At 38.1% G+C, this 18,290-nt stretch overlaps 2 protein-coding genes across 4 annotated transcripts; one reads left to right on the plus strand and one right to left on the minus strand.

The window, feature by feature from the left end:
- Positions 1-630: 630 nt before the first annotated feature.
- LOC116712218 (chymotrypsin-like elastase family member 2A) lies at positions 631-4,756 on the minus strand. Its single transcript, XM_032552098.1, has 9 exons — positions 4,541-4,756; positions 4,213-4,415; positions 4,026-4,120; positions 3,840-3,946; positions 3,603-3,731; positions 2,355-2,491; positions 2,110-2,255; positions 815-964; positions 631-719 (listed from the first exon to the last, which is right to left on the minus strand). The coding sequence occupies exons 2-9, from the start codon at positions 4,244-4,246 to the stop codon at positions 699-701; spliced, it is 819 nt and encodes a 272-aa protein (XP_032407989.1). The 5' UTR covers positions 4,247-4,415; positions 4,541-4,756; the 3' UTR covers positions 631-698.
- A 173-nt stretch (positions 4,757-4,929) lies between these two features.
- On the plus strand, positions 4,930-10,455 carry LOC116712217 (Golgi reassembly-stacking protein 2-like). Of its 3 annotated transcripts, none has more exons than XM_032552096.1 (9): positions 4,930-5,160; positions 5,591-5,671; positions 6,394-6,597; positions 6,725-6,811; positions 6,919-7,049; positions 8,005-8,143; positions 8,222-8,333; positions 9,177-9,299; positions 9,620-10,455. In XM_032552096.1, exons 1-9 carry the CDS (start codon positions 5,140-5,142, stop codon positions 9,862-9,864), a joined length of 1,143 nt encoding a protein of 380 aa, XP_032407987.1. In that variant the 5' UTR covers positions 4,930-5,139; the 3' UTR covers positions 9,865-10,455. The 3 variants fall into 3 exon arrangements, with proteins under 3 accessions (XP_032407987.1, XP_032407986.1, XP_032407988.1); XM_032552095.1 differs by having other exon boundaries at positions 4,930-5,150; XM_032552097.1 differs by lacking the exon at positions 4,930-5,160 and adding an exon at positions 5,184-5,456.
- The last annotated feature ends 7,835 nt before the right edge of the window (positions 10,456-18,290 follow it).

Raw genomic sequence — 18,290 nt, forward strand, 5'->3', positions numbered from 1 at the left:
AGCCATTTTAAACATTTTCAGAATTTATTTCACCTTCCTTAAAAAAATATTATTTTTCACACAATACCCTAAAATCTGTTGTGAAAAATCTCCATGTCTGAAGAAAATGGAAAAACACCCAATATGATGTCATGCTCTAGTCTCCCAGAGTACCGCAAACATATGGCCAGAAATTCCAGGCGGGGGGAGTATGTGACTGCTTTTAGCTCACATTTGGTCACAATTAGTATAGCTTGGATCCTAGGCGAAAATTGCACAAATCTTTTAGCTTTCCTTGATCCTGACAACTCAAGAAAAAACATTTCACCTACATGCTATTTAAGTGAAAATCGTCGGTTTCCTGTGATCTTTGGTTTAAAAACATCCTTTGGAATTTTCCATCATCTCAGGCTGCAGCTTGGGAGGTCAGGAGATCAAGATCATAATAACCTTGTTGGTCCTGAACCAATGAACATTTATACAGCATTCTGGGTGTGTGCCAAAAACAGCAACAGGACATGCAATAAGTTCAATAAGGAATGCATTTCTGAGACCGTAAAAGGAGTGTCAGGCTCTTGCAGCAAGAGGAATGTTGTGCTGTGTGGTGAAAACATGACACACTTTGGAGTTTTTCAAGAATTTGAAGTGAAGGACTGAGACATAAGAGGATTTTTATTTTACTAATGCCACATGCATGTTAGAAGTCCACACATTTCTATCTAAAAAGCTTGATCTATCACCTGAAAAAACAAAAACAAAGAAAAAAGTCAAATAGACCCAGCATTCATCAATTTGGGTAAATATCATTTCATTCTGGTGGCTTCATGTTGTTTACCGAATAAATCCAGTGAAGGAAGGAGGAAACTCTGGTGAAGACAGTTGGTTTGAACTTTTGGTTGCACATGCCGGCCGGACCGTAACTGACCACACCATGGACTCTCCAAACTCCATCGGTTAAGCAGTTCAGGGGACCTCCAGAGTCGCCCTGGGAAATTATCATCATTCATATGCACTACATACAGTAACTCTATACACTTTTAGTTCACAAAGTGCACAACTCTGCACAGATCGGTGATTCCAAAACGTTATAGCTTCTAACCCCACAAAAATATTTCCAGAAACTTTTTGCCCCAAACACGAATAGTGGACATATATGAGCATTGCTGTTTAGAAAAGGAAATAAACGCATAATGTTCAGCTAGACATGAGACCTACAACCAATATTATATTTAATCACATCATGCAAATTAGCTTTGAATATTATTTTGATCTGGTTGTTGACCTAATTTCCATGTCAAAGTAGTGGGAACAGTTCCACAACAGGATAACAATAATCTCTATTCAATTCAATTTTATAGCAAAAGTTTTAAGATTAAAAATGAACTAGGTGCACTTTCATGTCATACTGACAACAGTTTGGACTTTTGATTTGCTGTTTGACACCTACGGTGACACAAAATTTGCTTTTGCCTTGGGTTGCCTCATATGCCTCACTATGGAACAGATTTACACTTCCAGGCTCCACAAGAAAGTTTTGGACATTTTAAATGACTCTTCACACCCTGGCCATGGTCTCTTCCAGCTGCTGCCATCAGGCAAGAGATACAGAGCAATAAAAACCAGGACAAATCGCCTAAAAAACAGTTTTTACCCGATGGCAATCATGGCACTAAATTCAAAGGCATAAGAACTTCTGCTCTTGACACCACTTTGTTAAAAATGTAAATTCTGTTGCAACACCTCCAGGCGCTGCAACCATCTTCTGATGTCTATTTATTTCTCATTTTGTACTACTTATTTCCTTATCTTTGTATAACATAACCTGCATCTTAACTCGAGTCGAGCAAATCTCAATCTCGTTGTAATCTGTTGATGACAATGACAAATAAATCTTATCTTATCTTATCTCTTATCTTATATCATGTTTCACGACCATCACTGTGGGGCTCCACCTCCAATTTGGAGAACCACAGTGCCAGATGTTAGACATTAGCCCTTGCAAAATTTTTAGTTTTATTGATGATCTTGCTGTTCCCCCCTATAGAAAAACTATTAGTTCATGAAGAAAATCATTTACAAAACATTTTCATTTTCAGGTTTATCTTACAAACCACGTCTTTGTCTACAAACCTGGCAACCAGATATGACACCATCGCCTCCAGCACACACCATCGTTTTAAGAGCATTGCTGCCCCACCACTCTGGCTGGGAGCAGACTGCATGCTCCACTACATCCAAAGGAGCCACCTGCAGTTTGTCAGGGACGCTTCCATTATCTGAGTTTGTAAGCATAAAATACATTTTTTTTTAACATATTTTTTTCTATTTTTATGGGCTGTTTGTGCATTTGTAATTTGTACATGATTATTACTCACAGTCCATTAATCCCCAGCCTATGATGTAACAGGTGAAGCCATGGGGCAGCGTCTGGTCCGGATAGGGAAGGTTTGTGATTTCCACATAACCATTGTCATAGATATGATTAACCAGCTTCAACAGAGCAATGTCATTGCTGAGGGAAATAGAAAAAATAACTAGCCTTACCAATGCAATAATATATATATCTATATATCTATCTATCTATATATATATATATAGATCTATATATATATAGATATATATATATATATATATATATATATATATATATATATATATATATATATATATATATATATATATATATATATCTATATATCTATCTATCTATATATATATATATATATCTATATATATATAGATCTATATATATATATAGATATAGATATATAGATATATATATATATATATCTATATATATATATATATACTGTATATACAGTATATATATATATATATATATATATATATATATATATATATATATATATATATATATATATATATATATATATATATATACAAAGAGACATCAGCAGCAACTACAGCAAATATAAAATATACTAATTCCTGTTTTATCTTGTTGGATTATTTGTTTTTATTTAATTTTAATTTGATCAATTTAATTTCAATTCAATTCAAATATACGTTCTTAACCCCAGAGTGAAATTAAATGTCGCAAATGAAGGTTTTTCAACAGTTGTAGTTTCTGTTGGCTGTTCAAATGGAAAATTACCTAAAAATGCTTTGTATCCAATACATTTAATATTATTTCAATTATATTTTATATTGCACATGTCTAGTGTTTTATTAAGTTACAAAAATGAATAAGTGTGGAAAAAATGCCATTATGCCAAAATCCATTTGGGATGACAGGAGGTAGGAGTTTGTCCTGTAACCGGTGGGTTGCTGGTTTGAATCCCCACTCACTCTTTGTCATTGTGTCATTGAACAAACACTTCACCTGCCTTGCCTGCTGGTGGTGGCCAGAGCAACAGGTGGTAATGAGTGTATGGCAGCCTTGCTTCTGTCAGTCTGCTCCAAGGCAGCTGTGACTACAATGTAGGTTACCACCATAAGCTTGTATAAGTCATTTATCATTTTAGAAAAAAATATATAGCATACCATTTAGAAGTCACTCATTTCATGTACTACATTTTTTCATTATTGCAGCACAGCTCACATTTATGTGTGCAGGTTTGAGGTTAAACTAAGAGATTAAATATTGCTAGCTGCTCCTTTACCCGTTGGCCAGATCGCCATTCCAGTCAGGATGGATGATGATTTTTTCCACAGAGGTGAACTGCTCACTGCCTTCATATTCAAACAGAGTGTACTCACCAGCCACCACGCGGTACTGACTGACATCCGAGCTGACGAAGACAGAGAGAAAAAAACACACTATGATCAGATGCGCTTATTTATCAAGCACCAAAGAAGAAATGGTAGACCTACAGATGCCCAGTGTAAGAAACTCCCACCTTATAATGCAGTGAGCTGCTGTCATGATGTAGAAACTATCAACAATGGAGCCTCCGCAGATGTGGCTGAAGTATCCTTCATTGTATAAATCAAGCTGCAGAGAAATCTGAGAAAAACCAAAGAGTGAACATCTGTATGTGGTATTTGATTTTAATTTTACAGCAGAAGCATAATTAATACTTTACCTGCCATTTCCAGGTGTTTGGTTTAGCATCACTGCCTCCTATCACCCTTCCATTGTTTACCTTATAGTTTAAAGGTTCATTTGCACAAATCAACCCTTTTGGAAAACACAGGATCATAAATGCAGGACAGAGTGACAACGTTAATGTTCACAGTTTAAAAACAAAAGTGAATGTTGTCTATGCATACCAAAGCAGGACAGGAGAAATGCCAGCCAAATCATTTTGGAGTATTGAATACTCAATGCAGTTTGTCTTTAAGTATTTATATCAGTTTCACAAGGGAAGACCTTCAAAAGATTTGTCTGAGTTACACAAATGTTGAGATACCTGGCCAATCAGCAGCCAGGGTGGTGAGTTCCTCACACAAACTGGGGGATCAACATACAATAACTGTAATGGTTAACAAAATAAGACATTTTATGTTTGTGTTGTTCAGTACCAAAATTTAGCTCCAAATTAAAACATATGTTCATGCATATTAACGCATTTTTATACTTAGAAGTAACATTACTTACACAAGAACTTATTTCTTTTTATCATGTTCTGATATGCTGGGAAAAGACCAGATGAAGTCACATGATGTCATCCAGTCACATTACAAGAAATTCTGCTAAACCCTCTGTGAGACAGGTGAGTCAAACAGAAAAAAGGTCCAACAAGATAAGAGTTTACTTTAGCAGCAGCTAAAGTAAAGAAAATGTTCTCCAGATTGTAAGGTCAACAATATTTAACACCACTACATTTCTAATTTCACAGTAACCATTTTAATGAATGAAATTACTGTTGTCCGTTCTTTAGCAACCTTTCAAGACACGGCTAATCAAATACAGATGTTCCCCTCACTTTGTACACACTGTAGACGAGCACAGATTAGTTCGATTTATCTGCTATCCTTTCTTTTTTTAGCTTTGCCTGACTCTGTGTTGCACCTGCTGTTAAACTGCCTCTCATGCTAGTGTTAGCTAGCTGCATCCTGGTGTACTGTATGCCTCCCTATAATGGTCTCTACCACAACTCTACCTCATTGACACTTAACACGAACTGTACCCGCTGAAGACAATGGGGCTACCGCAGAGCTCCCTCCTGTCGGACGGTGGAAGTAACAGTGGCTATCATGTTCACGGAGTACGTTTTTGTAAGGTGTAGTGCAAGGTTATTAATGTCATTACGGCAAATTTAGCTGCTAATGGGTTTACAGTTCAGTTTAGCGTTAAGAACGTTCTGAATATTCTTAATTGTAATGACATTTTTTATTTATCTTAAAAAGAACTGAAGATGTTTCTTTAAGTTTGTTGTTGGCACCCGCCGCCCAACACTGTCATTATGATGAGGTGGCATTTGGCACCAACCCAAAGCTGTTATTTTGCCCTGATATAATTTCAGTGTTTTCTGTGCCAAACTTCCGAAAAATGACCTGGCATAAATAATAAAGTAAGTCAAGGGGCAAACACCCGAGAAGCGCCAGCTATGTGTTTGTTACTTCCAGCAAAGACTTTCTTTTTCTGACACATGCAATATCTGAAACAGACACACGAGGACGACAAATGAGCTGTTTTACCTTTCAGGTTCAAGAAGACTCTCCTGCTCTGAAGGCTGGTCTGGAGCCTTTCTTTGACTTCATTCTCTCGATAGGGAACACCAGACTTGTGAGTAAATGCCATATTATATTAACAGAAACATTCTACAAAGAATGATAGAATTAGATTGGTACTGGATAGAAATGGAAAAAAATATATATATTAATGAGACTTTATTTATTATCCAACTGTCTAAAAGTATCCATCCAACTTCCCATACAGTTCATCCACAGACTCCAGTGTATTTTAATATGAGTGACAGAGAAAGTATTGCATAATGTGTGATGTGGAAATAATCACATATTATTATTGGTTTAGAAATAAAGGTGGGTGATTGTATACAGCCCCCCTGGAGTAAATTCATTGTGAAACTACAATGATACATATTTTTTGAGTAGCTTCATCTACCAGATTTGCACATCAATAGACTAAAATCTTTGTCCTGTTCTTTGTAGATAGCTGAAAGTCATTGAAATTGGATAGAGAGCGTCAGTGAACATCATCTTTAGAGCTAACTTTAAATCTAAGCTAAACAAATTACACTAGTTCTGAATGTTTTGGTATTATTGAATTCCTGGAACCTCCAACTCAGTCTTAAATATTTTAGTTTCCAACAGGTTTTCTTTGAGAATTGGCCTGTTTTAGGTCCATCCCTTAACTCATCAGTAACTCCATAACTTATTGAGAAATGTATCATTCGTGTTACATATAAATTGGGTCCAATTTTTCTATGTACAGCTGTAACTTTTTACCTTTAGCACTAACTTAGATGGTGCTTTTGTTTCCCCCAGAATAAGGAGAACGACTTGCTGAGAGATCTGCTGAAGGCCAATATGGAGAAGGCAGTCAGGCTTGAAGTGTACAACTCCAAAACCCAGCGGGTGAGGGAGCTGGAGGTGACACCCAGTAACATGTGGGGTGGTCAGGGGTTGCTGGGCGCCAGCGTTCGCTTCTGCAGCTTTGAAGGAGTCAACGAGAATGTGTGGCACGTGTTGGTAAGTCGGGGCTACTCCTCGTTTTTTGAGATTTGTGTCTTCAATTCTGGCCATCCTGTGAACGATACAAAGACAAAAACATTTTGTTTAAAATGATTTGATCCATTGAATCTCTTTTTGCTTTCAGGATGTGGAGGAGAATTCCCCTGCAGCACTCGCTGGCCTTATTCCACATGACGACTTTATTGTTGGGGCTGACCAAGTGTTACAAGATGTAGGTTTTTATGTGTTCTACTTTTAAGAAAAGAAGAAAAAACATCAGAAAAGCTAAAAAATGAAAAAAATTCAAGTTGCACAATTGTTTGTGATGTACCTTTACAGTCTGAAGATTTCTTCTCCTTAATTGAAGCCAATGAGGGGAAGCCTTTGAAGCTCTTAGTTTATAACACGCAGACCGAACAGTGCAGGGAGATTGTAGTGACCCCTAACGGAGCCTGGGGAGGAGAAGGAAGGTGGGTGATCAGCTTTAATAAATTAATAAATTAACCAGATTTGTATCAATTAAAAATGTTTGCTGACTAATAGAACTCTTCTGTATTGAAACAACCTAAAGAAATACGTTATTTATATTTATAGTGTAGATAGACCTATTCAATAAATTAGAGTGTTATTGAATTATTTTAGTAACTCTATTCACTGACTAAAACACATTCATTAATTACAAATATACTGCCATTTTGAAGTCTTTGTTTCTGTTAATTAATGATTATTTTCCACTTACAGTTAATGAAAATGCAGCATTTAAGATGAGCCAGATTCATATTTCATTATTCCATTGAAACAAAAACAAGCCTCATTGACATGCATATTTATTGAACATGAATGTATAAGAATATAAAGGTAGAAGCATAATCTCGATAATTTTAGCCTAAGAAAACCTTAGCGAGGAAACAAATTCAAGATATTTCATGTTTTGTGTCATAAACTGATATATTTATTCATTATAGGTCTGTTACCCTCTTCACATTAGAAAAAGGTGATAAAATATGGACGCCATGCATGTAGAAATTCATAGCTCTCAGCAGCTCCAAACCTTGTAGCTAAACATCCATCTGTGATCCAAAGCCTAAGTTGTGTACGTGATCAAGCAGCAACATTGATGGTAAACGTTTTTGAGCGTCTTTGGTGGAGTCCAGATCTAAATTTGATCAGTTAAAATTGAATTACATTACAGACCAGAGAGGCACCAAGAAATCTTTCTCAGCCCAAGGAGAAAAAAAAAAGCTTTTCATTGCTGTTTGCTCCTAGTTCTTATCTCTTACAGTAAGAATAAATAGTTTTGTTCATGTAAATTGCAGTCTAAATAGTTTTTTTTTAATAGATGTGAATATATTTTGGCTGGACTTTCTTATGTATGTATAGAAGCACATACATGACTTGTCTTTCCATTTTTTAAATTTATTTCAGCTTGGGCTGTGGGATTGGCTACGGCTACCTGCACAGAATCCCGTCTCATCCAGTTCACCCAAATGTCCAGAACAGAAATGTTCCTCAACCAGCAGATACAAGCACCAGAGAAGTGGAGATTTCATCTGGTCAGAGTGAGGTACAGGTTGTTCTTACCTGTTATAGCTTTGTTTTCCATTTGATGTGACTTTTAATGTTTGCGTTTCTGTCTCCTCAGGTGCCTCTACTGAGTGAAAATAGCCCAACTAATGAAGCAGGTTTAACTGAAACTGAGGGAGTTATGCTCGATTGGAGCAAAATCTCACTTCCAAAGGAGTCTGCAGACATTGGTAGCTACCTTCCCTAGAAAAACTATTCAAATCTGTTATCTGGGCCAATATTGACATCCGTTATGGCCGATAACTGATATGTATCAATATTACATATCTACATATCCACCTTCAACACTGCAAAAGTGACCATATTGCATTTCAGCTTTGAGTTAAACACCCACAATCCTGTGCTGCGTCACTATCACTGTCACATTACCAAACAAATACCAAATGGGCAACTCCCCACCTTCCCGCTCTTAAAATAGATACTGCAAATATGAAAAGAAATATATATATATATATATTTCAGACCAAAAGTTTGGACACACCTTCTCATTGAATTCAATGAGAAAGTGTGTCCAAACTTTTGGTCTGTACTGTATATATATACAATAGCCATTAATATCGGCTAACATATTTAATTAAAAAATGAAATTATTCTTAATTACAACTGGGATTTGTCTCTACCAGCTTTTCATGTACGGTATTTAAATGAAAAATTTACATATTGCAGCTCAACAGGTGGGAGAGAGAATGCTGCATGGTGGACTTCTTTGTGAGGGAAGTTTGTTGTATTGGATCTTACTTATTTTTGTCTAAGAGAGTTAAGTTGAATACTAACCACATTTTTTTTATTGAAAATCTTTTTTTTTTTCCACTTTACAATTACACACTACTTTGTGTTGGTCTATCACATGAAACCCCTATAAAATATATTACAGTAGGTCGTTTTAAGATGACAAAATGTGGCAAATAATTTTTCTTCAAACCATTTACGTTTACCACTAGAAATGCTGAACAAGTCAATATTTTCTGTACTTTCACACCAAATAATTTGCTTTTGCTTTGCGCTGTTTTCAGATGCCTCCATCTCTCCTGGAGCCATAATCTCAGATTTATCCGAAGCTGTTCCCACCAATGACGAAGGCCACAGCTCTATGGTTGCTAATTATGGAGATGACATGCGTGACCAATGCAGCTTGGGTAAGCACTTCACTCTCAATCACATTGTGCCACTAGATGGAACAATTACATGTTTAATATGCAGTCTTGGTTGAAAAAAAAACTATGAACTCAGTTTAAGCAGCTTCCAGCTCTCAAGTCATTAAATCCTTCGGTCTAGGTGCATTATTTTCTATTCTAGCACAGAAAATAAACATAACATTTACATTTAATGTAAGGACTCCCGATTATTAATACTTGTGCTTAGTCTTTCTCAACAACAGACGGACGAAAATTGATGTTTTAGTTGATGTACCAAACTTTTTCGACAGTTTGACTACTTATATGATTATCCTTTCTAGATGATTCCAGGTTTGACCAAAAGCTTTTATCTCAAGAGAGGGAGGAAGAAGAAGACACTCATCAAGCACTGCAAGAGAGTGTTGCAAATCTTAGCGGCAGTCCCAGAGAGGATGAAGCGGATGCTGCTGCCCTCAACGACGCCACAGAGAGCGTGGGGATCATCCCAGAGATGCAGAATCCTAACCCGGAAGTTTTCAGCTCAGGCCATCACTTAGAGCAGGAGATGACTGAGCCTGATACATGAGGCAGTTAAATAGCTGCAGCAGCAAAGGGAATGGTGCAGAAAGAGGATTAAGAGCACACGGTGATGGAGAAGTGCTACTTTTTTTAAAAATTATTATTTTAAACTCTTATCACTGGACCTGTTTTTAAGTTGAAACGCCTTTTATTTCTACCAGTGCCACTGTTGCATGCTGCATTGCACATTAAAAAAAGAGAAAAAGATTGTATCGACTGTTAAGAATTACAGAGTCGGTAAAGCATCGTGAATGTACTTCCCTTTGTTTTAAGATTTCACTAAATGAAGCCTTAGTTGAGTTGGTGCAAAAAAGCTGACTTGTATGCATAAGAAGAAGGCCGGGATTTTTATTTTTGGCATTATGGAATGCGGGTTTTATTTTTTCATTAGGGAGGATCAAGTGTGAAAATTATTTTTTTTTTTATTCTCAGGCATTTACTGTTTGATACTTTCTGCCTTCAAGTGCTTACATCAAAGTTTTGATTGGTGTAAATGAGTGAAACGTGGGATGCTGCTCCTGTTTTTCTGGATGTTTTTATGTCAAATTATGTTTCAAGCTTTATTTATATTAAAAAAATAATTATTTAAAAAATGGAAGTGGTTGCATTATTGTACAGAAGGTTATTTTTTTTCCAGCTAGGAAACATCAGAACTAATGATCCATGCAATGATCTGATTTTTAAAAAAATTTCCCTTCAAATTTTAGTTATAATTTTCACAATTCAGGTTTTGAACAGAGGCTTAAGAGTGAGATTATGCTTCTCAACAGCAGGGGTCAGCAAACGCCTCCTGGTTAATGCCATTTTCCTTCACTGCAGCTTGAAAAATGATGACATATCAAGACTTGCGTTTTTATGTCATGAATGGAGTAGCACTTTGAATATGATGTTCAGATATAGATTAGTTCTGCGGAATAAAGGAATCTGTTAAATCAAGTGTTTGGATACAAAATTTGTACATTTGAAAGCTGAAGATTATAATTCAGGCATGTACAGTAGTGCTGATTATATTATTTGGTCGGTTCTCGGTTGCAGATATGAGAGATCTCAAAAACAACAAACAACCACAAATTTGTGCAGAAGTCTGCAACCACACAGCATTGTCTTTACATAAAACCCAATCAGTGTGTAACCTTAAAATTAATAATGTCCCTTTAAATTTATTCAAAGTCTCAACAAAATAGAACCAAATTTTGGCTGCACGAGCAGAAAAATCATCAAGTTGAGAAGCTCCACTAAAGCAGAGGGGGGATGTACCTCAATTATTTACCAAGGAGATCCTCAGTTGAGCGGGAGCTAGAGGGGGATGGGCATCATGGTAAGGAAAGCCTGAAGATGGATTCATCTCTCTCCTCCAGTGATGGAGCAGCATTCTCAGGGAGACGAACCTGTGAGTCTTCTGGATCTTTAAAAAAGATTATAGTTCTTGTGTGAAGAACTGCCTTTCAGTTTGTCTGAAGACTCAACTTCAGTGTTGAGATGTTCGAAGATTAACTCCTTAACTTACTTACCAAATCAACCTGTTTTCAGTCCAGAATTCAGCTGTGTTTTCATACACCTGCATTGGATACGACAACGGCAATAACAGCTTTGTTTGAAGCAGCTGTTCAAAGCGAAAAGGCAGCATCTGTGTGCCAGGAGAAGCAGGGAGGAGGGAGCTACAAAAAGGAGGCCACAACTGGAGGAGCACGTCTTCCCTTCATTTGCGCTCCTTTTTTTCTGAGACTCTTTCAGTCAGAGGACAGTGTGACGCAGCTGAACCCACACGTCAGCTTGGTTTTATCTCAGCCCTCTGAGAGGCTCAGCTCACAGGCACCAACGTTCAGCCTCGCGCTGCAGCATGACAAATTGTGAAACGGAATATCTATGGGGGGTCAAACAGAGTTGGGGGCTGAAACACGGGTAAAATGCAGCTGAAGTCCTTCATCCAGCAGCTCGATTAACATTCGGCATTAATTAAATCTCTATTGGCACATTTGAATGTTTGTCTAGCAATTTGTGTATATGCAGTTTATAAACCTGACGAAACTGTTAAAAATTGTGTTTTTGTCCATATGCGAGGGAACAAATTCCCCCACACTCCCAGACTTCTTTTGTCTGTTTCTATCACCTCCCCACCCTCATCACAGACACTCTGACAAGATGGAAGCTTTATTTGGAAGTGCTGAGAGTTACATTTACATACAAGATTCACACATCATGCACAACAAAGGGAGTGATCTGAGTAAATGCTTGTCCGTGTCAGACCACCAATGTACAGGCCATAATTAGATTCATTCATGCACAAGGTCTGTCGCTGTGATGGGTCCTGGATTCATCTGGAGGTTGTTTGCATATCTTGCAGTTGATTCCAAAGGACAGCGTTTTCGCTCGTATTGTAGAGAAGCTTTGGATTCACTCCCATTAAACACCAGCTCTCCTCAGATTTACCCTTTGGTGACAACTTCACATACTCCTAAAGCATTTATAATATGAATATGAATGTTTGAGAAAGGGACTGGCTGTTGAGACTTCATTTTCTGAGCTACAAGGTCGCTGAAAACAGGTTATCAAAAGTACAACACAGACTCACACGTGGATCATTTGTAAAGTCTCACAACAGTGACTGAGAGTATTAGGAGTTTTTAAGAACAATAACAGACTTCGCATAATGTTCAACATAGCTTCCATGTCCTGTGTTGTTGCTTTGTGTCTGTATGAACAGCTCAAGATGCTGACTGTAGGATCACCCAATTATATGACAACCCCACCCACTACAGTTGTTACTGTAATGGAAAGCCACCCAAACTGTGTAGAGTGGAGTTAAGCTGTGGTATAGAGATGCTTGTGAGAAAGGGACAATGCAATGCTTTCTGTGTAACAGTGTATTTCTATTATATTTCTCTCTTTACAGCCATGTAAATTGTACAACAGAGCAGTAATCTTGTCTAATTTACAGTATTTCCCTCTACATAAGACAGCAAGAGATAAATCAGATAGTCGCTGTCAGTGGGAATGTTCAGGAGAGCGCCCTGCTTTACTGATTGCCATTCAGCTGGGGTGAGGAGAGGAGAGAGAGCCCCAGAAGACAGTAGACAGTGTTCTGCTGTCAGGATGTCCCTGCTGATGTCAAGTCCAAGCCCATCTGCTGCTGTGGCTGCCTGTCAACCTGCAGAAAAAACAACCTTCATCGTATGTGTCATATCTCGCTGTTGCTCTCTGGGCTTGCTTCAGTTCAGATCAGTCCAAATCATGGCAGTCGGAAATTGATACATTTTTAAATCATCTGGAGGTTTTGTTTCTTTACTTTCCACCAAAGACGGCTAAGTAAGACAACGCGTCAACGTCACAGCAGAATTTAGATGATTATAAAAACAAAATCAGGAACACTAACTTGAATACAATTAAATCTCAAGCTGTTCCAGTCTAGTAAAGTCCAAACTTGTTTGTTTTTTTTCCACTGAAGTAGTCTGACTGTTGAGGAAAAAAAATTATGTTTTGGCTAGAAGAAGCAGCAAATGAGGCAGACACATAAAGGTCTGGCTCATCCGCCCACGGTGAACGCGAGTAGATGGAGAAGGACGACTCGGCACCGTTCCTGCTGTTTGTGACATAGTTGGTGTGACATGCCCACCACTACACAGTCTGGGTTTGGACCCTGTAGGGGCGCTGTCTCTGAGAGTTATCTATGTTTGACGGTTAACCACAACCCTTAAAGGAAAGGCATGCTCAGTCATGGCTGTCTTCAGTCAAAATATACAAAAAGGTACATGCATGAGTGAGATACTGCACGGCTTTTCTTTTTTTTTTTTACAATGAACACATTTTTTCTTGTTTTTATGCGGATGCCGTTCAGAGGCAGTTGGTGCCCCATCACCTCCCAAAGCCACTTGAACAAACACAGTCACCACTGAAGCTGTGTGCTTAGTGAACAGCCAGGACAGGAGATGAGGCTTGTTCTATCTGGAAGGATGAGGTTTGTTCTGTTACGTCAAAGATTTGACCGTGTGATTTATTTATGAACTCTGCGTCACAGCATAGAGTATGTGGGGGCAAAGTAAGGCAGTCGCTCTGACGGATGAAGTTAAAAACAAAGAGAATGGTTTGGTAATGTGATTATCCTCAGCACATAGAAAACACCATGAAAAATGTCTCAAAAATAAATATTTGATCTTTTATTGACTTCAAAGGCCAAATTTAAAGTTGGACTGAGACATTTTGTGTAAGTAAAATATGCTGATTTAATGGGGTTTAAAAGCTTTAGCAAGCTGATCAAATATAAAGAGAAAAGCTAGATTTTACAAGCTTCATATTCCAGGGAGGGCTGCAGGATGTTAACAAAGTTCTGCCTTCAAGTCAAATAAATCGACTTCAATTTTGTGTAAAAACCTATGGATGATGTTGTTGCACAGCCTACATCTGAAACATTTACTCCCGTACCAACCTCTGCTCTGGAAACAACCTGCCATTTGTTTTGTGCTGACATAAAAATCCCTCTGCATCTGTGTGATTGATCGCCTGCTTACAGAAACAGCTCCAGCATTTTGCTTCCAGTTGCAGCTCTGGTTCTGCCATGTGTTCAAAAACAGACGACAGCTTGATTCTGACAACGTGGGCACCACACAGCTTTCTTACCATGTCGGTAAATCACTGATCAATGTCATAAGAGTAGAGTAAACGTGTGTGTGTGTGTGTAGGGGTGTTCTGTCCCTGCAGGTTATAGCCGTCGCAGTATGGTGAGGGGTGAAGAACATCGGCTTTGTGGAAGCATGTTTAATGCCAGCATGAGGGCGATTAAGAGGACGCGTGGGTGCATTCGGATACATAAAATGCAGAATTATTCTATGGTGTTATCAGAGGTGTGCAGATGGGAGAAAAAAAATACCCATCTACCTCCTCTGTTGAAAATTGTTTTGATTTAAAGATTAGATTTGCAGAGTTGATGTGGCTCAGTGTGCACACTGAGCCTGTGTAACATGGAGAGTGTAATCAGGTTGATGCAGGGTGGGAATTTAGGTGCAAACAACCAGATTGCACATAAGAGAGACTCTAAAAATCATGGCCAAAATAAGTGCAGCTCTGTGGAAAACTGTTAGACCAAAGCAACACTGGCATTCTCCTTAGCGTATACTTTTTCTGCAATTATTAATCATATCGTTTTGGAGAGTGGTGTGCATTGTTTTTTTTTGTTTGTTTTATTTTGTTCCTCCTATACTTAAAAGAAACAGACATTTGCAATGTTGATCAAACCAATGTTGGAGGACGTTTCAGACCAGCCATTTAAAATAGCAACTCACGATTAAAAGCATCTGCTGCTTCCCTACATCATGATGCTGCCTCTACCACTTGTCACTGCTCTAGTGTTGCTTGTTCGGTGTTCATTTTCCTCCACATTTAGGATTTGACATCATCATCCTTGCTGTGTCCCCTGCATGGATTCTGTCTTTTCCATTACCGGTCTGTTAGTTTAGGTGGACAGCAAAGTCGTTGTGCTGTTTTGGCATACTCTTTCCATTTTCATGATTTCTTGTATTGAGCAGCGCCTTGTAAAATGTGTCCATGGTCTTCATGTGGCCGTTTGTTTGCTAACGTTCTCTAACAAACCTTTGAAGCCTTCACAGATCATTAAATTAAACACACATGTGGACACTGTTTACTGAGCAAAGCTTTGAAAGGCATTTGGCAGCTGGATTCTATTTAAGGGTATCAAAGCAAAGTGGGGTAGATATCTATGCATGGCACAGTTTTCAAATATCTGCTAAACATTTCAAAAACCAAGTATCAGATTGCTTCCATGTCAGGACTGCATGCTTCTCTGTGTTGATCTAACACTTAAAATCCCCCCTGAATCCATTGGAGTGTGTGACTGTAATGCAAAAAGGTCCCAGGCACTGCAGTAAACCTCTCTGTTGATCTGGCAGGCGTGAGTCATCCTGCTGGTCGTGCAATGTGACAAAATGGTGGAACTGGGTAAGTGCTACTTTTGCTATTTGCACTTTGACTCAAGTTCATGCTTGAAAGTCCAAGAGTGAGATAAGTACTTTTCATTTCCTATGAACAGTGAAGACTCTCAAATAATTTCCCAGTCTATTCTTTTAACTGAAAGTCAAAAGGACTTATAATCAACTCTGAAACATAAATGTTTGAATACATTTGGTGTGTAATGTGATAAGAAAAATTCAATATTTGAGTGCTATTTAAGATATAAGGAGGACTGTTACATGCTTAAAATTAAATTAAAACTGATGTAATCAATTAAAATCCATGCTAGTCTGATTCTGAAGAGCTGTCACACAGTTAGCTACTGCTAAGTTGCTTTATGAATAGTTGTGAGTAGTTTATATTTTTCCTACCAAAGCCAGCCAAGCTCACATATTGGTGTCAGGACAAAACAAACACACAAAGTGACAACTGTGTTTGCCTAGCGACCTGTAAAAAGGGTCTGACAGGTGGGTTTGTCTTCCTGCCTAGACCCGTGTGTCCACTTACAGTGATAGACGGGGATCAGGTGAGTCAGAGAGAGCCGGACTATCTCTTGTCTGGTACTGAGTCATCAGCAGATGATCCACTGTCAATAACAAAAAACATAATTTGAAGAGGAACATTGAGCATCTGCCTGCATCTCAATGTGTGTGTGTGTTTGAAGGCGTGTGTGTGTGGGTAGGTGTGCGTTTTTTTTTCTCTTTCTTTTTTTTAAGGTGCTGATGGCAACTTTCCACTGTGATCATCCAGTGTCGTCTGACTGCACAGCTGCGAGTTTTTGCAGCTCTTCATCTCTATTTGCAGTTACACGAGTCACACAGACGTGAGGGAGACACTGAAAGGAGCGCCTCACTGATTTAACATTAGGTCTCCTCTTGGAGACCTAATGTTCCCTTCGTGTTCCATATGGAGAGCTTTGGTAGCAGCAGCAGTAAAGAGGTTAACTAATTCCTCTGCTTTATGTTAATCTTTCCCTGTCATCTAAATTAGCTTTCAAGTATTCAGGCGGGAGATGAGGACATGTGTTGAAATATTAGAAGAGCAGCTTTCCCCAGTATTCCACCTTTACCTTCTTGAAAAAAATGGTTAGACACTAAGGCTATAATTAATTTCATTGTCTGTGTCCCTATGGCAACTGAAAATTGCCACACAGGACTTAATTACAGGGTTCTGCTTTGTGTCTAAAAATTCACGAAAAGTTAACCAAATGTTTTTCTGCACATCATCCCCCTTATTTTCCTTTCATGAGCCACAGGTTTAAGGAACACAACATTTCCAAACACTGTCAGAGGAGCAGAGCACCACCTGTAAGGTGTTCATTTTTAAAACATATGATTTGATTTGATCTTGTGCTGCACCTGCAGTATAATTTAGCTTGTTGGGTGGGTGGGAATTTAACATTGTGCTCAGAAGTTAACCAGCTGCTAGCTGCTGATTGTTGCATTGAGTCACGACGTGACATTTAAAGCAACATGCAATTACAGTTAATGATGTGAGAGCAAATATCATGTTTCCAGCTCAGAAATTATATCCATATGGCATGTGAAGTTTGGTAGCGTTCAAGATGAAGTGGCTAGAGTATAAAGGTAGGATCATTCACAATGTGTAATAATAATAATTATTATTATTTTTAAAAGACAGACAACAATATTTTTAGTAGTCCATGGCACTTGGTGCAAAGCACTTGGTTGCTTTGCAACACTTGGTGCAAAGCAAGTCCCATGTGCCAAAGCCTATTTAATGTCTGGTTTAGTCCCAACATTCATTAGTTTTAGTCTTTAAAGCATTTTAGGAGTCACTAATTGAACTGCATGAACAAGTTACACTATTGTTTCAGATCTCTGGATACAATAATCTGATATATGTGATGTTTCTCATCCCATCTATGTAGACAACATCTGTTTGTATCTGTCTTGTAAGCTGCTCCAGCTGGAGAAGATGTCCACCTTTTGTTTGTCTCGGGTCAGTGACTGGTTCTTTTGGTTTTAAACACAAGTAACTCAAAGAATTTGCCATAGCTGAGAATCATCTGAGTTCTAAACTCAAACTGTTGCCTCTTTTTGCCCAGCTACCAGTTCCAATGTAAAAGAATGTATTGACTCCTCATTCGGTTTTAATGCACACACTTTCTTTCTTTCCTTCTTTCTCCATTTATTCTATAAAAAAGCAATAAGAAAAAAGATTTATTTTTTTTTATCATTGTAACACAACAGCTGTCTTGGACCTGTGATATTCGTACAAGTTCAAGCCATCTACTGTGCAGAAGAGGAAAATATAAGGTTCTAAATATAAGATGTTTCATGTTTCCTCATTGGACTCAAATAGAGGTACTACACATCCTATTGTTTTGAGGTTGCAATTTACAAAAAAAAGAGCTACCTCTTGTTAATTGCTCCCCAACGGTTTTGTCTTCTGTGATAACGTCGCTCTGAGGCTGCTGCCAGGAGCTGTTATCGTCATCTGCTCCTCAGC

The sequence above is a fragment of the Xiphophorus hellerii genome, chromosome 21 (genome assembly GCF_003331165.1).
Source record: "Xiphophorus hellerii strain 12219 chromosome 21, Xiphophorus_hellerii-4.1, whole genome shotgun sequence".
Classification (NCBI taxonomy): Eukaryota; Metazoa; Chordata; class Actinopteri; order Cyprinodontiformes; family Poeciliidae; genus Xiphophorus; species Xiphophorus hellerii.